This window comes from Grampus griseus (genome assembly GCF_964374135.1).
Source record: "Grampus griseus genome assembly, chromosome: 3".
NCBI classification, from domain to species: Eukaryota; Metazoa; Chordata; class Mammalia; order Artiodactyla; family Delphinidae; genus Grampus; species Grampus griseus.
The window spans coordinates 159417364-159441879 of NC_139019.1; the positions used below are offsets into that span (position 1 = coordinate 159417364).

Consider the following 24516-nt stretch of genomic DNA (forward strand, 5'->3'; position numbering starts at 1 on the left):
TCAGATGCGGATGTGGAAGGTGCTGGGTGCAAAGAGAAAGGGAGTCTGTCAGCAGGCAGAGGGTACCCTTCCTTCGTCCTTCTCCCCAACACTCCCACCAGGAGTCCCCGAGGCATGCAAGGAGCCGCAGTGGGTGGGGGAGAGATAGACCCCCTCAATAAACCCCAGGCCGTGGCCTTCCTGACCCCCGCAGGGGTTGAGAGCACATCACTTTGGATCAGAGTGTACATCCTGGCTCTGCCCCAGACTCTAAGTGCGCGGCTACCCCTCTCTGGGCCTCAGTTTACTCCCCTGTAAAATGGGGATAAGCTGTCCCTCCTTCACTGTGCTGTAATAAGGGCTAAAAAGAGGCCAATGTACAGGGCGGGACATACAGTAGGTGCTCAATTAGTAGCAAGGGATTCATCCTGGTGTCATTATTCGTGTCTCCGTGGCGGGAGACCATCCTTGCTTATCCAGGGTAGAGGAAGGAGGCCCTCTGGTCATGAAAGGATACCACCAATGATAACAGCCACAACAGCAACCATAAAGCAGTTACTGAGCACCTACTGTATGCCAGGCACTGCTCTAAATTCTTTCCGTGTACTAGCTCAGAGGTCACGCAACTTTTCTCGGCAAAGGGCCAAATAGTTGATATTTCCAGCTTTGCACAATGACTCAGCACCACCATGTAGCTCAAAAGCAGCCGTAGACGCTATGTACACAAACAGGCAGGCTGCGTGCCAATAAAACTAGCAATAGACACGGAAATTTGAATTTCCTACGGCTTTCATGTGTCGTGGAGTATGATTATTCTTTTATTTTCTCCCCTAACCATTTAAAAATGTAAAAACCATTCTTAGCTCACGGGAGGTACAAAAAACAGGTGGTGGGCCAACCCCTGTATTAACTCATTTAACCCATGCTATCCGCCCTACAGTGGAAGCACTGATTCTCCCCAGGGCTGCCAAGTGCTATGGTACAGTCTGTTCACTACAAAATGTTCAAGCAACTGAGGGCTGAAGTCCAACCATATTCCACTCACCCAAAGAGCTGTGTCCACCCAGAGGAGGTGTTCACAAGGTCTCTGATTATCCCCATTTTAAAGACACAGGGACTGAGGCTAGGGAGGTCGGGAAAGTTCCCCAAGGTCACAAATGAATGAACAGAGGGATTTTCACAAAGGGAGTCTATGAACCCTTTCCATAAGAGCCTCTCTCATACATGGGAACGGATTGTGCAGGGTGGAGAGGAATGTCACCTGAGGAAGTCCGGCGCCCGCAGGATCATGTTCTGGAAGTCTTCCAGGGACAGTCGCCCGTCGCGGTCCCCGTCGGCCTCATCCAGCACCTTCTCACACACCAGGCTCACCTCCTCAGCGCTCAGCTCTCCCCGCGTTAGCTTGGTCACCGTCTGCTCCAGGTCCCACACACAGATGTAGTCATCGTTGTTAAAGTCTGCGCAGCAGAACAGGTGGAGCTGTGGTGGTGAGGGGACACAGGGGCAGGCAGGCTGGGCCAGTCATGGGCACATCTTTTCCCTGTCTTACAGAGGAGGAAACTGAGCCACTGGAGGGAACCCAAGACCCTAGGGTTTTATCTGGATCTTGCTTTGGAATTGGGCAGGGACCTGCTGGGAGGTCATTCATTCACTCAAGTATTTATTGAGCACCTACTACGTGTCAGGTGTGTGATAATTGTTATTCATTCCCTCTTTCAATAAGTATTTATTGAGTGCCTGCTGTGTGCCAGGCACTGTGATAAATTTTCATTCATTCATTCATTCAGCAAGTATTTACTGAGTACCTACTATGTGCCAGGCACAGAGACAGATGGTGAACCAAAAAGACACTGTCACTGCCCTCGTGTCTCCTCAGAGAGAAAGTCAATAAGGAGTGAACAGATGAATGAACAAGAAATTAAGCAGCATTGCTCCATGCAAGGAGAGAAATAGGCTGTGGCATGGAGAGTAACTCGGGGGCATGGGTTACTTTTCACCAAAATTTCAAGGTAAGAAGAAGCCAGGGGAAAGGGCACAACAGAGGCAAAGGCCTAGAGGCAGAAAGAGTTTGATGTGTTGGGGAAACAGCCAGGCCATTGTGGCTGGAATGGAGTCAGTAAACGGATGGGGTGGGGAGGTACCAGGGTGAGGTGAAGGACAGGGCCACGCAGGGCCTCGGAGCCCTTGGGGAGACATTTGTGATGGCAGGGCAGCCCCTGGCCCGACCCGGTCTCATTCCCGTTTCCCCACCCCGGGTCCCCGCACACACCATAAATTTTAAAAGCGTAGTAGGCTTTGAGGTCGCGGGGAGCCATTTCACTCATCACAGAAAACATGTCCAAGAAGTTGTCCAAGGTCATGTGGCCATCCCCATCCTCGGAGAAGACCTGGGCGATCCTCTGACGGAAAGGGTTGTCCTAGAGACAGGAAGCAGGGAACCAATCCCTGACCAGGACCTTGGGGGGAGGGCTCCGCATGGTTTCACTCTCAACACTCACCTTCCTGGGAACCTCCAAGTACCCCTCACCAAGACTGTCTTCCTCCCATGATCCCTGGAGAAGACTTCAGGCAACTCCAATCTCCACCCCAGTGGTCTGGGTGTCGTTAACCCCATTTCCAGCTTCAGAGGCAGTCACATGACCCGAGTGAGGCCAATCAGGGATTTCCATTCACCTGGCAACCGTGATTGCCTCTGGGATGAGCATATGACTCAAACTTGCCAATCAGAGGCTGCCCTGGGAGAGTTGCTGAAAAGTTGGGGTGGAGGAACCTTATTTCTGCTTGTTGCAGAGCTTATGGGAGGAAATCTGAGGCAGCTGGTGTTTCCATTCACTACCTCAAGAGAACAGGCTTCCTGAGACTGAAGACTCTTCCTGGGAGAAACTGAAAGATGGAGGGAGATTCCCAAGCATATCCTCAGAGACCCTGGTTCCAGCTGTACGTGATGCTAAGCCTTTCCCTGCATTTTTTGCTCATGTGATCCAACCCATTCCGTCCCTCTTGAATGAAGTTTCTGTCCCCTGTGATAAAATAATCTCTATTCACAGTCCCTCACCCCAAGAGTCCCCTCCAGAGTCACAAACTATGTGTCAAACAACCAGCTGAGAAGAACCCACATTTAATAGCTCCTACTATGAAAAGAAAAACTAATGTTCCCTGAGTACTTGCCATGTCACAGGCCCTGTACTGAGCCCTTTACCTGCATTATCTCATCTCATCTTCCCAACAACCCAGGGTTTAAATCCTGTCTATGTCATGTCCTAGCTGTGTGATTATGAACAAGTGTCTTAACCTCTCTGAACTTCAGTTTCTTCATATGTAAAATGGAAATAATCACAGTACTCACCTCATAGGAATGCAGCAAGGGACATCCCTACTATTTTTTCCCTGCCTGCCCCATGGCCCAGGCATACCTTCAGCTCAGGCATGCTGCCAATGAGCTCGTAAGGAACCTTCACATCAGGGTAGCTGGTATAGTCGAGAGGGACAAGCTGGGGGGCAAGGTCCTGGTAGCGATAGAAGAGCCTGGTGTGGGGACAGAAACAACGAGAAGGTCTGGGAGATGGGTGTGTGTGGCTTTGTCCCTACTCTCTCACTCTTGCAGCTGCTTACTCTACACTGAAAGATGCTGAGTCCCCAAGAGCCATTAGCCGTGGGCCTAAGCCTCACACACACAAAGCCAGACACAGGTGCCTTTATCGCCCTGGGGACAATGCCAAGGTAAAGAGAGGACTCCAGAGCTAGGGAAAACTAGAGTGCAGGAAGCAAGCCAGGGAGGAGGAAATTCTTCCTGGAGGAGGGGGCATTGATGCTGGGTTTTGAAGCATGAGTAGGAGCTTACCAAGCAGATGGGGTCGACAAAGGGAGAGTGTTTAAGGCAAGGTCATTCATTCATTCCCTCTTTCAACAAGTAGTTATTGAGTGCCTACAGTGTGCCAGGCACTGTGATAAATTTTCATTCATTCATTCAACAAGTATTTACTGAGTACCTACTATGTGCCAGGCACAGAGACGGATGGTGAACAAAACAGACACTGTCACTGCCTTTGGGTCTCCTCCGAGAGAAAGTCAATAAGAAGTAAGCAGATGAAAGAACAAAAAATTAAACAGCATTGCTCCATGCTAGGAGAGAAGTAGCATTCACATTTAGCATTCAGAGAATCTGAGCCAATCTATGTATCTCTGGACATTATGACATCGTTGGCAAGGCCTCTAACGGCCCACATCCTCACACTTTCCTTCTCTCCCTTCATAATGGGGGGCAGGGTTCTCTCAATGGGGCAGAGCAAACACAAAAGTCTAATATTAAGGTTTTTCAAAAGGGTAAATGAAAGACATTTTGCAAAACACCAAATGCCATACACACTACCTAGATGGTAGAGCCAGCTCTCCACCCTAATGCCCTCCCCTGGTGACACCATACCATCATTGAAGCATGCTGAGCAGTAGCCTTGTAGAGACCATCCTTGATGAGTCAGAGGTCCCCAAGCTGCTAGGGACTGTCTCTGAGGGGGACAGGAGCCCCTCGGTCACACGATGGCTAGGAACTCGAGGAGGAGATATCTGGAACTTCAGTCCTGGGTTCCTTCAGAGAATAGCCTGGGCTTGGGTTTGGGTTTCTGTATGGCCTTGAGTAAGTCCCTCTTCCCCTCATCCCCCTTTCCCCTCAGTAGGTCTGTCTGACAAGCGAGAAGCTTGAGGCAGACAAAATGTTAGTCTCCAACTCCTTGGGGCTCTACCCATCTACCCAGGGGCCTGGGGTCAGCCTCCCTTGCCTGAGCCTCAGTTTCCCCATCAGTAATCCAATCGTGATGGCCAGGATGACCTTGCAAGCTGTCCTCACCCAGACAATGGGGCTCACTGGTGAAAGGTGTGTCCATCAATAATGGATGTCCTGTGCCCACACAGTTGGGGCCTTGGCCCCTATCACTCTGCAGCTAAACCCCAGCCAGCTTCAGTTTCACAGCTCCAAGTTCATGGGTCGGGGCCTCTGGATGACAGCTCCATGGGCTGAGTGATGATGTAGAATACCCATCTATGCCTGGCTCGCTCACACCAGGGACCTGCAGCAGCCTGGGGCCACCTTCTCACTCTCTAACATTGATGTCAACCCCACAGCCCAGAACTGGCTCTAGACTCTGCCCCTGGCCTCCCAGCCTCTTCACACTGGCCTCAGGGGGATCTTTCTAACATGCTGATCTTCATCTGCCATGCTCACACACTCTCTATGGCTCCCCGCCACCTTTGGGAGAAAGCCCAAGCTTGTCAGCCTAGAGACATGACAACAGGACCAGATGTGACTTCTCAGCCTTCCCATCTCTGCATCCATCCACCGACCACGCACGCAATCCCCGCATTAGTGCTTTAACCCTTATGAAGCATTGAACGTGGTCAAATTGCAAATCAAGCAACGTATAGCAAGTTTCCACCTCTTCCTCCCTCCTCCCTAGACTGACCTCATGATTTCCTTCCTCGTGAAGAAGGTGCAGTCCTGCGGAGAGAGATGTTGGCTTGACCCAGACCCTGCCTGGTGGGGGGCCTCCTTCCTTTCCCACAAGCCCACGTCCATCGCTGCCTGAAGCCACACACAGAGCCTCCCCAGAACGCTTGCTGACTGCACACCCAGGATGAAGAGATGCTGTCCCCATTTCTTGGGCCAGTAAACCAAGACTGCTAAACCCACCGAGGGTCCGGCCCATCACGCCTACCTGATATGCTTCCAGCTGCTCATGAGTAAAGACTGTTTGCTTGTTGCCCATGGTGAAGACCACTGCCAGGACCCTGGGACAAGCTCCCAAAGCCCCCAAACTCCTCGGGGCCACACCGGTCGGCAGGCTGCTGTGTACCAGTGTCTGGGCAAATCTCCCTGCCCTGGTTGTCACCTGCCCACCCTCCACATCACCCCCGGCCTGGGTGAGGCTCAAGTTACAGCCGAGCTCTCTGGGCAACAGCCTGAGTATGTCCACAGCCACCAGAGCAAGGAGAAGGGCTTTGGGAGGTCACAGGGTAGCCCTCAGTGGGGAGAGCACACCTGCCACCACCAGGTGAGACCGAGGGTATGGGGCACCTTGGAGAGATGGGCAGGGTGGTGGAGAGGCTGCCAGCACACCCCAGGTCAAATTCCATCTCTTTACCCACTAGCTGTGTGGCCTTAGGCAAGTCATCTGGCCTCTCTGAGCCTCATTTGTAAGATGGAAATTATATTAGTACCTACCTCATAGAGTTGTTCTGAAGATCTAATGAGATCATTAATACAACACCCCCAAAAATATTTGACCACTGGATACAGGCAAGCTCTAGGCACATAATGGTAAACAAGCTAGATGAGGTATGCATTGGGGATGAGGATGAGGCTGATGCTGTGGCTTGAGAAGAGCAATCCAATGTCTAAGTTTGGGTTAAATAACACCAGAGTTCTTTATTGCAGGACTTGTCAGAGCCTTTAATATGTTAATGTGCACCATACATCCTCAAGGGGTAAATACAATGTAGCAGCTCCCAACCTTATTAAGACTCAGAATCCTCTTGGGCAGAAAATCTGGGAGTTGAAAGTTCCCAGCCTGGCACTCCCTGCCCTTCTCACTCTGGATCTGGCCTTCTCCCACTTTCCTCTCCTGCGCAGCCAGTTTCCAGCCCCATACCCCAGGCCCCCTGAATCACTCTTGAGTCTTCCCCTTCCCTCATTCCCACTCTCCCTGGCCTGGACCATTGCAGTTCCTCCCACAAGTCTCCTCTGGCCCCTGCCTCAGCATCCATACTTTGCTCCAGCGTGTGAAGCCATCCTGTAAAATATGACTATGATCAAGCTTTAAAACCCCCCCTGAGGGCTTCCCTGGTGGCGCAGTGGTTGAGAGTCCGCCTGCCAATGCAGGGGACACGGGTTCGTGTCCCAGTCTGGGAAGATCCCACATGCCGCGGAGCGGCTGGGCCCGTGAGCCATGGCCACTGAGCCTGCACGTCTGGAGCCTGTGCTCCGCAATGGGAGAGGCCACAACAGTGAGAGGCCCGCATACCGCAAAAAAAAAAAAAAAAAAAAAAAAACCCCCTGAAGATGATTTTTTTGGGGGAAAAAAACTGACAATACCAAGTGTTGACAAAGACATGGAGCAACTGGAACTCTTATACATTGAGGGTGTGATGCAAAATGGTACAGCCACTATGGAAAATGGGTTGGCAGTTTTTTATAAAGTTAAACATACACTTACACATGACTCAGCAATCCCACTCCTGGGTATTTGTCCAGGGGAAATGAAAACCTATGTGCACACAAAAACCTGTACGTGCCCACGAAATAGAGACAATATTTGCAAATCATGTAACTGGTAAGGGACTAGTCTCCAAGCTATATACAGAACTATTAGAAGTTTACAACAAAAGGACAAATAACCCAAGAAAAAAATGGGCAAGTGTTGGGGGGAGGGAGGGAGGAACAGGTGAAACACAGAGGATTGTTAGGGCAGTGAAACTACTCTGTATGATACTATAATGATGGCTATGCATCGTTATACATTCGTCCAAACCCACAGAATGTACAACATGAAGAGTAAGTTCTAATTAAACTATGGACTCTGGCTGATGATGGGTCAATGTAGGTTCATCACCTGTGACAAATGCGTCACTCTGGTGGAGGATGTTGGTATCTGGGGAGGCTGTGCATGAGTGGGGCAGGAGATGTAAGGGAAAACTCTGAATACCTTCTTCTCAATTTTGCTGTGAACCTAAAACTTCTCTAAAACCAAAGTCTATTAAAACAAAACAAAATGGGTAAAGGATTTGAATAGACATCTCTCCAAAAAAGGTATACAAATGGCCAGTAAGCACGTGAAAAGATGCTCGACATCACTAGTAATTAGGTAAATGGAAATCAAAACCACAGTGAGATACCACTTCACACCCACTAGGATGGCTATACTAAAAAAGACAGACAATAACAGGTGTTAGCCAGGATGTGGAGATATTGGAAACATCATACTCTGCTGGTGGGAATGTAAAATGGTGCAGCTGATTTGGGAAACAGTCTGGCAGTTCTTTAAAAAGTTAAACTTATAGGGCTTCCCTGGTGGCGCAGTGGTTGAGAGTCCGCCTGCCGATGCAGGGGACACGGTTCATGCCCCGGTCCGGGAAGATCCCACATGCCGTGGAGCGGCTGGGCCCGTGAGCCATGGCCGCTGAGCTTGCGCGTCTGGAGCCTGTACTCCGCAACGGGAGAGGCCATAGCAGTGAGAGGCCTGCGTACCGCAAAAAAAAAAAAAAAAAAAAAAAGTTAAACTTATAGCTACCATATGACCCAGCAATTTTTATTCCCAGGTGAAGAGAATTGAAAATATATGCCCACGTAAAAACTTGTACATGAAAGAAAAGTAGAAACAACCCAAATGGCCATCAATGGGTGAATGGATAAAGAAATTGCGGTCTATCCATACAATGGAATATTATCCAGTCATACCAAGGAATGATGCACTGATTCATGCTGTGACGTGGATGAACCTCAAAACCATTATGCTGAGTGAAAGAAGCCAGACACAAAACGTCCCATGTTGTATGATCCCATTTATATGAAATGCCCAGAACAGGCAAATCCACAGAGACAGAAGATAGATACACGGTTGCCAGAGGCTGAGGGAGGGGGAATGGGGAGTGACTTCTAATGGCTATGGGGTTTCTTTTTGAGGTGATGAAAATGTTCTGGAATTGAATAGTGGTGAAGTTTACACAACATTGTGAACGTACTCAATGTGACTGAATTGTGCACTTTAAAGGGTGACTTTTATGGTATGTGAATTGTATTTCAGCTTAAAAATTTTTTTGTACATAAACTTTTATAGCAGCCTTATTCATAACCTTCAAAAACGGGAAACAACACAAATGTCCTTCGCCTGGGGAATGGATAAACAAACTGTGGCTTGTCCATATGATAGAATACTACTTAGCCATAAAAAAGGATGAACTATTGATATGCACAATGTGAATGGATCTCAAATGCATTACGCTTAGTGAAAGAAGCCTCACTTCTTTCAAGTGAGTCAAGAAGACGTCTACTAGATGATTTCATCCACTTATGTGACATTCTCAAAAAGACAAGACTATAGGAACAGAAAATATATTAATGGTTGCCAGGGTCTGGGAGGTGGGAGGAGGAACAAGGGAATTTGGGGGGTGATGGGACTGATTGTAGTGTTGGTGACATGGCTGTATTCATTTGTGAAAACTCATAGTACTGTACACAAAAAGGGTGAATTTTATTGCTTGTCAATATATTTTTTAAACGAAGACAATAACAAAACTAATTTTTAAAGACCTCCTTGTTCCCCATTGCCTCGTGGTTGAAGTCCAAATTCCTATGCCTGACCCCATCAAACACTTTGTGATTTGGTTATGTAACTCCCCCCCAATTAATTAATGTTCAATTAATGATTGAACATGTACTGTGTGCCAGGTGCTGTCCTAGGTCCTGGTAATACATTTGTGGAAAAAAATGAGTTCCTGATCTCATGGATCTCACATTCCAGTGAGCAAGCAACCAAATAAACACATAATTAGTCAGGAGGGCTAAGTTCTAAGAAGAAAAATAAAACAGGGCAGAGATAGATAGAGATGAGGGTGAGCTATGTAGATTAGGAAGGGAAGGCACCTCTGTTGGGGTGACATATGAGTAGTGACTGGAAGGAAGTGAGTGGGAAGTAAGCTGTGTGGGAAGAGAGTCCTTGGCAGTGGGAACAGCAAGTGCAAAGGCCCTGAGGCTGGAGCAAGCATCACACAGTTGAGAGAGAGCAAGCCAGCCAGTGCTGTATGTAGGGGCTCAGCAAGCACTAACTATGATTAAGTTAATTAATAACTGTTAATTAAGCTGCTGCTCATGTCTGCCATTAGAGGCTGCTTCTCTGATACACCAGCTCCAATGATGGAATTTTTTTCTTTTTTGCATTTCCAAGAAATCAGTTTTCATGGTATAAATAAATTAATTTTATCTTGGCATAGATCAATTTCAGCTTTATTATGTTAAACTATATGCAACAATACCTTATAGTATATCCTGGACTTCAACCATGAGGCAATGGGGAACAAGGAGGTCTTTTTAAATCCCCTTATAATATAGGCTATAGGACTTCCCTGGTTGCACAGTGGTTAAGAATCTGCCTGCCTATGCAGGGGACACAGGTTCGATCCCTGGCCTGGGAAGATCCCACATGCCACGGAGCAACAAATCCTATGCACCACAACTGCTGAGCCTGTGCTCTAGAGCCTGTGAGCCACAACTACTGAGCCCGTGTGCTGTAACTACTGAAGACTGTGTGCCTAGAGCCTGTGCTCCGCAACAAGAGAAGCCATTGCCATGAGAAACCTGCGCACTGCAAGAAAAGTAGCCCTCGCTCTCCGTAACTAGAGAAAGCCCACGTGCAGCAAAGAAGACCCAACACAGCCAAAAAAAAAAAATAATAATATAGGCTGTAGAACTCAGAATCATAATAACAATACTGCATGTCACTAATCACCAGGGAAATGCAAATCAAAACCACAATGAGATATCACTTCACATCTGCAAAAACAAAACAAAACAAAAACACACAAAAAACAAGTGTTGGCAGTGACGTGGAGAAATTGGAACCCTTGCACACTGTGGGTGGGAATGCAAAATGGTGCAGCGTCTGTGGAAAACAGTATGGATGTTCCTCAAAAATTAAAAATAGAACTACCATATGATCCAGCAATCCCACTGGATGGGTATAAATCTAAAAGATGGGTATAAATCTAAAAGAATGTAAATCAGAACTTTGAAGAGATGTTAGCATTCTTATGTCCATTGTAGCATTGTTCACAGTACCCACAATATGGAAACAGCCTGAAAGTCCATCGATGAATGAATGGATAAAGATGTGGTATATATATAAACAGTGCAATATTATTCAACCTGCAAAAAGAAGGAAATTCTGCAATATGTGACAACATGGTTGAACTTTGAGGATGTTTGCTAAGTGAAATAAACCGGTCACAGAAAGACAAACACTGCATGATTCCACTTATATGAGATATCTAAAATAAATTCTTGGAAGCAGAGAGTAGAAAAGGTTGGCAGGGACTTGAGGGAGGAAATGAGACGTACTAATCAATAGGCATAATATTTCAATCATGCAAGATGAATAAGCTCCAGAGATCTGCTGGACAACATTGTATTTCTAGCCAACAGTAATGTAGTATACACTTTGTTAAGAGGGTAGATCTCAAGTTAAGTGTTCTTACCACAATAAAATAAAATAAAATAAAATAAAATAAAATAAAATAAAATAAAATAAAATAAAATACATTCAACTACCATACAACCCAGCACTTGCACTCATGGGCAACCCCCAGAGAAATGAAAACTTATATTCACACAAAAACCTATAATGGCTATTTTATTCATAATAGCCCAAAACAGGAAACACCTCATTTGCCCTTCTTCACTGTAATTGAACCAAACTTGGGTTTGCTTGCCTGCATGCAGCAAATCCAATCTTCTGACACCAGGTCTTGCTAAAGGAAAGTTCAGTGTTTTTTGCAAGGTGCCCAATGCAGGGCCAAACAAGAAGAATAGGCAGCTCATGCTCAAAAGACCTGAACTCCTGGATGGCTTTCAGGGAAGTGTTTTTAAAGGCAAGGTGAGGCAGAGGGTCATAGGGTGCAGGATCAGCTCGTGTATGTCCTTTCGATTGGTTGGTGGTGAGGTAGCAGGGCAGTGTTTGGGGAATCTCAATCATCAACCTTCTGGTTCCAACCGGTCTGGGGTCTACATGCTGGTGGTCAGCATGCAGTTAACGTCTTCCATCTGGTAGGGGTTTTAGTATCTGCAAAACAACTCAAGGAGATGGCTCAGAATATTATCTATAGACCTTGAGGAGGAACCAAAGGTCCATTATTTTGTTTAATGGCTAAACTATTATTAGTTTGTCTCACTTGACTCTTTTCTTTTGTTTCTGCACCTTCTCACTTCTCTGATTAAGTTTGCTCTTTGGAACTTGGGGAAGGCGTAGGAGGCTAAAGCTTGTGTACAAACAAGAGGTGGAGGACATGGGGTGTGTCCCCAGAAAGGCCCTGCAGGGTCCTGCTCAGTTTCATCATCACATCATACCAGGAGCTATACCATGTCACCAACAACATTGGCTTTGATCACTTGGAAGGCGATATGTCCCATGTTTTCCCACCATACCCTATGTTTTTTCCCTTTCCATACCCTATTCTTTGGAAACACTGTGGATTGTCTTACAGAAATGCTCCTTACAGGAGTCCTTGATGGCCCAGAGGGAGATGTCATGTGATAAAGCACAGGCATTGACAACCTAGAGTTGGAAAGTGATTTTGAAGAGTATACTCTGAATATGAAGACATTTAGGAAGCCTTAACTGATTCACTGGTTTTCTTTGTATGTATACACAGCAGTAGCATATAATGAAAATCTCAAGATTCTTCAAAAGGATATAAAATAAACATTTTAAGGGATCAAAAGCATTGTGTCGTAGTTCACTTGTCACATTTTCCCTCTTAGAACACAAATTATCAGTGGGGGTAATACTGCCCCCAAGGGGGTGAAAATTGGTTTGCGGGGAGGAGGTGACAAAAAAAATCTTAGATATTTCAGTGGTTTGTGGTCCTCCAAAGCTTAACCCTCCCTGGCAAAATCTTATTCATCAGCATTTAACTTCTCTAATTAAATTAAATTAAAATGGTCTCTTTAGGGGGGAATAAGGGGGGAAAATGGTTGAAAAAACACTTCCTTAAGGTTTATAAAACAGTGATGGATCTAATTTGAGCGGATGGCCTCATAGTGGTTGACAAAAGCAAGGATCAAACACTACTCAGTGTGCGTTGAATTATGCCTGTGCCTCAGTTTCCCGACCTATAAAATCAGGATGGTTTACATAATAGGGTGGCTGTGAGAGTAAATTAGATGATCTCCATATGAGTCCATATAAAGTTTTAGCTGTTATTGTTATCATCATCACTCCCATTTTATAAAAGAGGAAAGAGAAGCTCAGAGAGGTCAGACCACTTGCTCCAGGGCACACAGCCTTGGAAGTGCCAAAAAAGGAGCTCCAAGGCTGCTGGGTTGGCTTGGGGAAGACAGATGTCCACACCTGAATCTTTCCTGTCCCGCCCTGCGGAGTTGATTCTGTCGTGGACAGCCCCACAAGTAAGCTGGCGCCACTTGGTCGCCCCCATTCACTGGCACAGGGAAGCCCCTTCTTTCTTTTTCTTTTTTTAAAATTTGTATTGGGGTACAGTTGATTTACAATGTTATGTTAGTTTCAGGAGTACAACAAAGTGAATCTGTTATATATATATTTACATCCACTCCTTTCTTGGCGATCTCATCAATTCCGGTTCGCCAAAGGTTGAGCCTATGGCTGGAGAATTGGGCAGTGGTTTGCTGCCCCCTGCAGGTAGAATGGGAAAAGGCAGGCATCGTGCCCTCCTTTGCTGACCCCCTCTAGATTTGGGGGCGCTTGCTTCTCTCTTCTTTTTTCTCCTCCACCCCCATAATGCCCTCCAAAAAATGTCCCTGGCACAATTTGGGCAACAGCCGTCCAAATTTAAATGCACAAATGCACATACTCTTGGACTCAGCAATTCCACTGCTACAGATTCAGGCCACTGGCAAAAGTCAGGTAAGATTTGTGGGCACCTAGGTAGTCATTGTTGGGGAGGGCTTCACTCAGCCACAGGACATCCAGCTTTGAGGAAGGTGGGGTGGAAGTGTACCTGCTGTCTTGTAAAGAGCTTCAAGACATTTTGATAAGTGAAAAGCTGAAGGCAGAAATAAAAGAACATTGCAAAGATATATATATATATATATATATATATATATGTTGGCATATACACATTTTGGGCTGCAAAGAATCAAAATGAACTTGTTAATCGCTTTGGAAGGAGGTGGGAAGGGAAGCTTCTACTTTTTTGCTTTCCTTTTTCTTTCTTTCTTTTAACCATTTTTTTTACTGTGTGGTTTTCTTACACAGAACATGTGGATTTATACATATATCTTAATGTCAGCAAAGGATTATGGGAGATTTGGGGCTTCTTCCCTGTTTCTCTCAGTGTTAAAATCCCAATGATAAAATTTTTAACTCAATACATGAAAGCCGTCACAGTATTCTCATGGGGCAAGGGTCAGTGACAAAGCAAGTATAGAATAAGATCCCATTTTTATTTTTTAAAATTATAAATAATAATAGACTGAAATAGAAATCAAAACACTAACAGATTTTTTTTTTCTGGATGGGAGCGATTTCTACTGTCTTCTTTGGGTTTCTCTGTATTTTTTTCTATTACGTATTCCACAATTAATGTTTGTATATCTTTTGTAATCTGAAAAAAATAGATACCCAGCATTGTGAATGCATTTAATGTTGATGAGTTGTACAATTTAAAGTGGTTACAATTGTAAGTTTTATGTTTTATGATACTTACCTGGTTGGTTATTGCAAGGTTACTTTTCTTTAGGGGATGGTAGGAGTCTATCAGGCAGATGACCTAACTAGTGCTAACCAGGCAATTCCTGATTGACTACTTTGAGATTCCATTTCTGGAAAAGCCAAAACTGTAATTAAGTCTCAGTTTGGTGATGTGGCACTTAGTATAAGTGACTCCATTTGAGGTCTTTCCATTTATTGATTTGAGGCTTATTTACTACATAAAGTGAGTTTCCTCTATGTCACATGAAAAAATGAGAGGAGAGCCATGGGGCTGACAGCATTTTCATCCAGGGCAGAGGAAGATGATCCACATTGAAAAATATAATGTTTAAAAGAATGGAAGGGAACAAAGATAGAACTGTGTTTTGGTTATGACAATAGTTCTGCTTATTCAACAAACAAATTACTTGTGATATCAGGGAATTAAAAGCCCAACTCACTGGAGTCCCAAGTGTTATGACACTATTAGATCAGGTTTTTTGGTACACCTTCTGCAACTATTTTCTCTTAACACAGCCTCAAAGCCAGAGTGGCTGAGAATCAACATTTTATTCTGAGGAAAACCAAATCTTGCTACAATTCTACCTCAAGAAGCAAAGGCATCTGGAGTGAGCCCAAGAGAAATGAGAAATATGTCCATACAAATATATATACTATGTTCACAGAAGCTCTGTTCATTATAGCCACAAACTGGAAACAACCCAGATATCTATCCACAGGTGAGTGGATAAGCAAGTTGAATACATTTATATATAATTGTGTTACCGAACCAAACTTGGGTCGCTTGCTTGTGTGCAGTAAAGCCAACCTACTGACACTGGATTGTGGTGAAGGAAAGTGTAGCGTTTATTGCAGGGCGCCAAGCAAGGAGTCCAGGTGGCTAGTGCTTAAAAGGCCTGAACTCCCTGAAGGCTTTCAGGGAAAGATTTTTAATGACAGTGTGAGGAAGGGGGATTGTGGGGTATGTGATCAGCTCATGGACCTTCTTCTGATTGGTTGGTCAGGAGGCAATTGGGAGTCAACATCATCAATCTTCTGGTTCCAACAGGTCTGGGATCTATGTGCTTGTGGTCAGCATACAGTTAACTTCTTCTACCTGGTGGGGAAACCCTCAAAGGGTATGGCTCAGAATATTATCTGTAGCCCTTGAGGAGGAACTGAATGTCCTTGACTTTGGTTTTGTTTTTTAAGTATTTATTTATTTTGGCTATGCTGGGTCTTAGTAGCGGCATGCGGACTCTTAGTTGCGGCATGCATGCAGGATCTAGTTCCCCAACCACGGATCGAATCCAGGTTCCCTGCATTGGGAGCGCAGAGTCTTAGCCACTGGACCACCAGGCAAGTCCCCTTGACTTTATTTAATGGCTGAACTATTATTACTTTGTCTTCCTTTCTTTCTCCATTGTCTCACTTCTCTGATTAAATTTACACTTTGGAACTTGGGGACAGCCTAGGAGGCTAAAGCTCTTCTACAAACGAGAGGCAGGCAGAAGACATGGTGGGTGAGTGGGTGGGGGAAGGTGTGTTCCAGGAAGGGTCCTACTCAGTTACAATGGAATAACACTTACCAATAAAAATGCAGTACTGTTATACCCAACAACAGGAAGAATCTCAAACACACTATGCCCAGTGCAAGTACTCTAACTCAAGAGAACACATGGTTTATGATTCCACCTATATGAAACTTTAAAAAAAGACCATTATGACCTATAGTGAGAGAAAACAAATTTGGAGTTACCTGGGGAAAAGGATGGAAGAATTAACTGTAAAGAGGAACAAAGGAATTTGGGGGTTAAGGAATGTTATCTTGATTCTGAAGGTGATTACATAGGTGTATAAATGTAACTACACTCGTGGAAGGCTACAATTTAAATGGGTGCATTTTACTGTTTATAAATTGTACCTCAGTGAAATCGATTTTTATTTTAAATACCACGAACATATATTTCACATACTACCGTCATTTACAAAAAGTTGAAAAACTAAGGAGTACTTATTAGGCTTACAAAATTAGGTTATCTATTGAACCCTCAAAATATGGCAATAAAGGAGAACAGACCATTCAAATACGCGCAAAACACTCAATAAAACGTTGGGTTTTAGGAAACCGGTGCTTTGCCAAAAAGGCTTCCCAGATCTAGGTGCCCAACGCGGGGGAAATTGGAAGTGGGCGCCAAAGCCGGAAGTGTGGCAGGAAACAGGATGCAGAAGCTGGGGACGCGCTTGACTCTCCAAGTCCCGCCCTGAACCCGGAAGTGTGGCCCACGTCCAGGTGCAACTACGCATGAGCACAGCCTAGATCGGCCAATCAAAAGGAAGGAAGGCGGGCGTTCGGGTGAAAATCGGGAAGTGTGGCCTTTTTACGTTCCGGACGTTAGCTGAGCGCCATGGAGGCCTACGAGCAGGTCCAGAAGGCGCCCCTGAAGCTGAAAGGCGTGGCAGAGCTCGGAGTGACTAAGCGGTGAGTCCCGAGAGGCTGTCCCTTTGAGCATCTTCCTGAGACCCCAGAGCGTAGCCCTCTGACCCGCCGTTACCCCGTCTCCCCTCCCAGGAAGAAGAAAAAGAAGGACAAAGACAAGGCGAAACTGCTGGAAGCGATGGGAACAAGCAAAAAGAACGAGGAGGAGAAGCGGCGCGGCCTGGACAAGCGGACACCGGCCCAGGCGGCCTTCGAGAAGATGCAGGAGAAGCGGGTAAGGCGGGTGGGAAGCCTAGGGATGTCCCGCATCGATGGCCTGGGTCTCCTGGGGTGGATTCAGAGGCAGGACCCGGAGACCCGTAACCGGGGTCTACCCCAGAACGCTCCGGGGAGGGCAAGCGGTCAGTGAGGACCTTAATTCCGGGGAGAAGATGCTGCGTGAGTAAGAGAGTAAGAGTCCACGGTGGGGGAGCTCCGAGGACAAGAAGGTATTCTGGCCGGATTGGACTGCAGAGGGGAGAGCTAGAGACCCGGCTTTGGATTCCAGCGCTGTCGCTCGTTTGACCCGTAACACTGGTCAGTGACTCACCTCTTGATGCCTCAGTTTCCACATATGTAGGGGTCAGGATCATGCTTTCTCCTGAGAGGGATGGGAACTTTGGATGAGGTAACGCGGGCAAATGGCACTCAGTCTGGCATAAAGTCAGTGCTCAATGGATATTAGCTGTTGACATTAAATGGGCATACTCACAGCTGTAGGTCACCACGAAGTGTTCCCATGACGACTTTGGCGGCTTCAAATACGTTGTATGTTCAGGCTCTGAAAAATGATTTCTCTTAATATAAAATACTTAATAAATTTGGGTGGCGAAGGGTAGGAGAGGTCAGCGTAGGATAGATACGTTCAGCCCATTATGTTTGGGGGGAATAATCAGTCTAGGTCAGTGGTTCTCAACTGGGGGCCATTTTGTCCCCCACCTCTACCCCCAAGAAGACATTTGGCAATGTTTAGAGACATTTTTGTTTGTTACAGCTTGGGTGGGGCGGGGGTGGGCAGGGATGCTGCTCAACGTCCTGAAGGGCTTGAGACAATGTCCCCCAGAGCAAAGATTGATCTGGCCCAACATATCAGTAGTGCCCAGGCTGAGAAACGCTAATGGTGGTCTTGGTGATTTGGTCCAGTAACGTCAGGAAAAAGTTAACTCGTTACTCCCAGGCCTAATTGAGTCATAGGAGAGAAAAAGGAGAGAGAGAGAGAGACACTGGCTTTGACACGACAGACCTGCGTCCCATTCTGTCTCTACCACTGTTGGTGGTGTAACTCCGGACAAGTTGGCTCACCTCCCACACCTTAATTTCTTCATCTGTAAAGTGGGACTCAAGTCCCAACCTCATAGGTGGTGAGGATTTAACAAGTGTATGCACTCAAGCCCGTTCCTTAAGGTTATAGTCAGAGGCAGGGCTGGGATTTTACTGCTGGAGTTGGGGTGGAGAGGGGGAGAGGCTCATGCAACCATCAGAGTGACTAATAATGGCCCCTCAGAGTAGGGCAGCAATAGTGGAGGTGATGGAATGTATCGGATTTGGGATAGGTTTTGAAGGAAGAACAGCCAGATTAGCTGATGGGCTGGGTGTGGGCTGGGAAAAAGGAACCAAGGATGACCAAGATTTTTGGTGGGAGAAGCTGGGTGAATGAAGGTGCTGTTTTACTGAAACAGGAAGGACTGTAAGTAAAGCAGGTTTCTAAAGTGGGGGATCAAGATCTTCGTTTTAAAAGTTAAATTTGAGGTGCCTGTTAGAAACCCAAGTGGAGAATTCTCATGGACAGTTCGATACCTGAATCTGCAGTTTAGAGGAAAGGTCTGGGCCCAGATCAACATTGGGGAATTGCTCTGGGGACTGCATGAGATCCTTTGAGGAAGGATAGTGACAGAGGAGGTCTAGGATCTGACCCCTGGTGATCAGAGGGTGGCAGAAAAGAAATTGCAAAGGAGCACAGGACGGAGGGATACCAGGAGAGAGTGTGTCCTTAGGAGCCAAGTGGAGAAAGTGTTTCAAGAAGGAAGACGTGATCAACTGTGTCATATACTGGCAGGAGGTCTAGGCGGGTGAGCACTCAGAGCCCTTAGCTGGCATTTGGTATGAGAAGGAGGAAAGGCTGATTAGAGTGGATCCAAGTGGGGGCAGGGAAAGGCAGAGATGGAGACAAGGATTAGAAATTAATCTTGGGAGATTTGCTGTCAAAGGGAATGGAGAAATGGGCCTCTAGCTGGAGGGTAGAAGGTCAAGGTGAAGTTTTCGTTGTTGGCAATGAATACCAGAAATCCTCCTGAGGGTTTGGTTTGACCCAGCGGAGGGAGAGAGGGGGGCAGGAAGAGAGAGAGAGAAAGAGAGGGGAAGAGAGGGAGGTACATGAGATGGATGAGAGAGAAGGGAGCAGGTGTGGACAAAGCGAGGTACAGTTGGAAATGCAGATTCCCTTGTGGAAGAGTGTTGGATTGAGCACAGTGGGCTTTATAGGCTGGACAGCTGGAAGGAAGGCTCCAGCCTGGTGGAGGGGATCAGAGCTTGGCATTTCCAGCCCCATCACCCACTGTGCACTCTGGTCCTCATTTTCTCTTGTCTGTGAAGTGGGGTTTACAACAGCACCCATGACGCCCTCTGAACTTGGTGCGTGGAGTGAGAAGAGGGAGGGCAGAGCCCCCCAAAGTGCCTGGCATTGGTGACAGCTGCTCAAGTCAGTGTGGCCTCTTGTGAGGAGACACGGGCCTCACGTGGGCTCACAGCAGCAGGAAGGGGCAGGAATGGACAAGGCAGATACTTCAGAGGGAGAAGGAGTGTCAGCCAGGTGGGAGCTGACTGGACATAGAGGGAGATGAAGAGGCAGCAAAGGAAAGAGGAGGGAAAGGGAGGGGCAGCCAGGGGGCAGTCTACAGTATATCTCATGCTTTTGTGGGTTGCCTGGGCTTAGCTGGCTGGTTCTTCTGCTGGCCTCCCTTGGAACCTGGTGCAGTCAGATGGCAGCTGGGGCTGGAGGCCCATCTGGGCTGGAAATCCAAGATGGCTTCACCATCACGTGTCTGGTGGCTAATTGCTCCTCTATGGCCTCCCTCCCCACATGTCATCTCATTCTCCAGGTCCTTTCTTTGCAGCAAGGTCATCAGACTTCCCGAATGGTGGCTAGCTTCCAAGAACACAAGGCAAAACCTGCTAGGTCTCCTTACAGCTTCAGCCCAGCACTGGCACTGCATTCTGTTAAGTAAACCGTGTCACAGGACCAACCCAGAGTCAGTGCGACAGAGGACTGCACCAGGGCACCAGTACCAGGCAGCTCGGTTCATGGGGGGGCGGGGGTGGGCACCAAAGTGAGTCGGCCACAGTCACCCAGCTAGTAAGTGTGGAGCCAGGTGCGGCCCCAGGTCTGCGTGGCTCTGCATCCCATGCTCTCACCTCATGCCAGGTATAATTGGTGTTAAGCATGAGGGTAGGTCGTGGTGGTACAGGGTGCATGTTCCAGCATCATACTTGTCAAGGCCATCTGGGTCTTGTAACCCTCTTGGCTCTATGTCCTGTCACTCAAGCACCTACTCTGTGTCAGGCTCTTTACCTTCCTCATTTATCATCCTTCCTCAGACCCCTTCTGAGGCTTTCTTTTTCTGCAAACTGGGAATGCAGTCAGTTGCCCAAGGATGCAGGAAGCACATGTACAGCTCCCAGCGGAGTCTCTCTCCTTAAGTCAGTGCTAGGACATTTCCCACCATTCAGACCAAAGGGCAGCTGATGTGAGTTCCCACCGGGGTGTGTTATGGTCAGGCATCCCAGCTGGACCCACCTGAGTGGAGTTGAGGGAGGGGCAAGGTGTTCACCCTGAGACCTCCAGCCATTCTAAGTGTGAGAGCCAGGCTGGCTGGGGGCTCTCATCTTCCATCGTGTGCTGGCCTGGGCTGCATCAGGCATGTGACTCACCTCCATTTCTCTCCTCTCTTCAGCAAATGGAAAGGATCCTGAAGAAAGCATCCAAAACCCACAAGCAGAGAGTAGAGGTAAGTCATGTGCTGGTGGGGGAGACTGAGCCATGTAGGGACCAGGCTGGGCCCAGAGGCTAGGAGCCTGGTAGAGGAGCCATTGGAGTGTTGGTGGGGGTGGGGGGGGTGCTTTACCCAACCTCCCCAGGGTCATATAAGGGCAAGGCCAGGGTTCAGGCATCTATAATGCCTGGCAGGGTGGCTTTGAGAGGAAGGGGCTCACTGAGGAGAGACAGGATGTGGAGAAGTGGGAGTGGGCAGTGCTGCATATCCCTAGTGCCCTGCTTGGGTCTGTGCTGACATGGGCTTTCTCCTCGGCTTTTCCAGGACTTCAACAGACACCTGGACACACTCACAGAGCACTATGACATTCCCAAAGTCAGCTGGACAAAGTAGCCTCCGCTCCTGGGGTATGGAGTGGCATCAAGGAGAAGCAGAAGGCAAAGTTGGGGTTATATTTGGCGCCTTTGGTATTTTCTAGAAACATTCTTTTACACACATCCTTGCATCATCTGCTGAGACAGTGCTTTTCAAAGCTGTATGTCCTCATTCTGGAACTTGATTAAAATAAGACCGTCCTTTTACTCTATTTTGATTTCTCAGTAGCACATAGAAGAGAAACATTTTTAGTTTGGAAAGTGTATCCAGAGATTAAGGTTATTTCTGTGTAAGTGCCATGGAAAAGTGGTTTTACCCCCGAGTTGTATCTGACTCTTTGACAGGCAGCCAGCTGGCTTTGCCTGGATGAAACCGACTCCAGAGGACAAGGAGCTAATGCCAGCATGGCCTGCAGCATGTACACCCCTGTAGGGCCCTGCACAGGCTGCCCTTCAAGCTCCCTCTAGATTGGGGCTTATGCTCTCCCATCCAGGGGTTGGGGAAGCCACTTGCAGCTGTGGTCTTCAGTCTGCCCCCTCAGCCTTCTGGCCAGTGAGACAGCACAGCCTGGGAAACAGAACAACCACCTAAGGCAAGGATGGAACGTACACCTTGTCCCTTTCTAAACCTGTGGCCAGCATGTAGCCTCTTCTCCCCATATCCCCATTCCAGACATGTCTAGTGGGTGTTGCCGTGGCAGGCATTGCCAGTCAGGCACAGCATTCTTTGTGATGGAACCCAGACAGCCTGCCATCTTACCTTCAACCCTGGGCTCCAAGCAGCCCCCCGTATTTGTTCAGAGTTGGCACATAACATGTTTGGCGTTACTGGCCTAAGGACACCTCGAGGGTGATGGGACCGAGGCAGACCCCCAGCACAGACAGACGTGAGTGTAGTCGAAAGGAAGGACTCAGGTTCCCGTGCTGGAGAGCCAGGATCTTTGAAGGCCTCTGTATACCCACCAGATAAGGATCAGATTGCATATGCTGTTGGGAAAAAATGTGTTGACATAGATGCGGAGAGAATAAGAAAGGCAGAAAACAAAACCATGTGTTGGGTTTGGGACTGTCATATGTGAAATGCAGAATAAAACAAAAAAAAGTTATTAACTGTGAGTCTGAGTATCATAACTACAGGCTGTTTGACTACCACTAGAAACACTGCCTTTAGGATTATCACACACAAAGAATGTGCGTACCACAAAACAACTATTCTCCCTCAGTTTGGAGAAAATTAGATGACATGTGTTTCCACCTGGGGTTTGCAACCCACCTAAAGGAGGTGACATACTCTCTCCTTAGCATGGCTCCTTGTAGTGGATTTCCCCACTGACTGGTAGAAAGGCACTTTCAGGCCTTTGCCATCCATGAGTCAGCAGTTGGGGTCTGTGAGCATGATGCGGTGGCGCTGTGAAAAGCCTGCTTCAGTAGTGGGGAAGACAGCTACTCCAATTCTCCCTGCCCATCAGATCACTCCAAAACTGAGTGACTGAAAACAGTGGAATTTCTCTCTCACAATTCTGTGTATTGACCATGCTCAGCTGGATGGTTCTGCTCCACGAGGTGTAGTTTAGTTCATGTGTAAGTTACATTGACTTGCCTGGGGCCAGACCGTCCTCCAGAATCTCCCTTTACATAACCTGTTCCATCGCCAACACAAGTCATTGCCAGACCCACTCTGGGAGGGAATTACACAGGGCACAAACACCAGAAGATGTGGTTTATTGAGGGCCATCACTTACAGTCTACCACAGTGGTTCTCAAAATCTGCATGTTAGGCTCTCCTGGGGGCATTAAGAACTACTGATGCTGCCTGGGGTGGGGTTCCGTCATGAGATTTTTCAGAGCTCCCCAGGTGACCCCAGCATGCAGCAAAGTTTGAAAAACTCTGGTCTAGCACAATCAGTATGGTCTTTTCTGAGATGTCACAGAGGTCAAATTTGACTTATACAATAACTACCAAGAATGAAATTCAGATATGATTCAAATTCCTTCCTCCGCATATGGAGAAAAGGAGGTTACAAGTAACTTATGTGTAAACAGTGTTTACTGCGACAGTACTCTTGGCACTTGGAAGTCTTTGTTTCCTCAAAAGACTTTTGTCCTCCTAGCCCCCCGATACTGTATTAAACATCTAAAATGCCCACAGCAAGCCTGAAAAGAAGTCCTCCATAATGGAAAGGGTTGCCTCTCCTGGGTGGCTTTTCTTTTTGCCTTATGCTTTTTGGCATTTCCTCAGTTTTTCTTCAGTGAGATGTACAGTTTTGTAGTTAGAAAAAAGACATGTTTTTCTAAAACACTGCAGTAAATTGGGCAAGGTATGAGGCTAGGCACGGTAGGATTTCTTGAGAGAGAGTTGATGTCAAAAAGCCTCAGTTGGCTGCTTTGTGGAAGAATTCTTCCAGCCCAGGATTCACTTGATAACCTTTAAAGATTCCAGTTTTCTTCTCTGGATTTTCTTGCACTTACATCTCTACCCCAAGTAGAGGATGTATAACCACAGAGTTGCAAAAACTGTCTTTGAAAACCCCAAGTAGAGGTAGTAGAGAAGATAAAAGAAGAAAGAGGCAAGCAGCCTGGGTAAATGGTTCTGATACTGCAGAACTGGGCCCAGGGCACTGTGATGGTTCATTGGGACAGAATGCAGGCATTTCTCCAAAGGCCGAGTATTCATAAAAGCAAATGAGATATAATTCAATTAGATTAATTGGGGTCACAGTTTGCATTACCCACAGTGACCACTAACTACAGAAATAAATCACCTGCTTTTCGCCTAGGTTCAGTGGGGTGTGGCTTTCAGGAGATCATTTCAGGCAATAAACTGGCACACTTGTCCACTGACAAACGTTGACACTGACAGGTGACAGGAACTGACTGTTGCTACGGCTCAATTGCCAGAGAGTTTAACTTCTTTCCAAGTAACCACCACCTTACCCCTCCCTATAAAGGGTATCACAATTGGTGACTGTGTATTTGTTTTCGACTTCCCCACCAGGCTATGAGTTCCATACGGCTGGGCCCCAGGTGGGTTCAACCACAAGGATCTCTTACCTAACTTGGCCCACAAAGTGGGGTTTTTCAGCTGCAGGGGCTTCGCCCAGTCAGGCAGATAGAGTGCCCTGCCTCAGTCGGCCCGGCCCCGCCCCGCCCCGCCCCGCCCCTCTCGGCTTACTTCCGGGATGCTTGAGGGAGGAACGGGAAGTTAGGGCGCATTGGACTTACTGCGCCTGCGCACCCTGCGCCCTGCGCCGGCGCATTCTTGGCAGCTC

General features: G+C 47.2%; 2 protein-coding genes across 3 annotated transcripts; one reads left to right on the forward strand and one right to left on the reverse strand.

Moving 5' to 3' along the window:
• Positions 1 to 5738, reverse strand: CIB3 (calcium and integrin binding family member 3; the record flags this gene model as incomplete). 2 transcript variants are annotated; one of them, XM_082652230.1, is made up of 6 exons in its annotated part: positions 1 to 22; positions 1241 to 1436; positions 2249 to 2396; positions 3393 to 3504; positions 5436 to 5470; positions 5688 to 5738. In XM_082652230.1, 6 exons carry the CDS (start codon positions 5736 to 5738, stop codon positions 1 to 3), a joined length of 564 nt encoding a protein of 187 aa, XP_082508356.1. The 2 variants fall into 2 exon arrangements, with proteins under 2 accessions (XP_082508356.1, XP_082508357.1); XM_082652231.1 differs by lacking the exons at positions 3393 to 3504; positions 5436 to 5470.
• An 11007-nt stretch (positions 5739 to 16745) lies between these two features.
• FAM32A (family with sequence similarity 32 member A) lies at positions 16746 to 21454 on the forward strand. Its single transcript, XM_082651357.1, has 4 exons — positions 16746 to 16887; positions 16978 to 17119; positions 20835 to 20888; positions 21198 to 21454. Exons 1-4 carry the CDS (start codon positions 16814 to 16816, stop codon positions 21264 to 21266), a joined length of 339 nt encoding a protein of 112 aa, XP_082507483.1. The 5' UTR covers positions 16746 to 16813; the 3' UTR covers positions 21267 to 21454.
• Positions 21455 to 24516: the final 3062 nt, after the last annotated feature.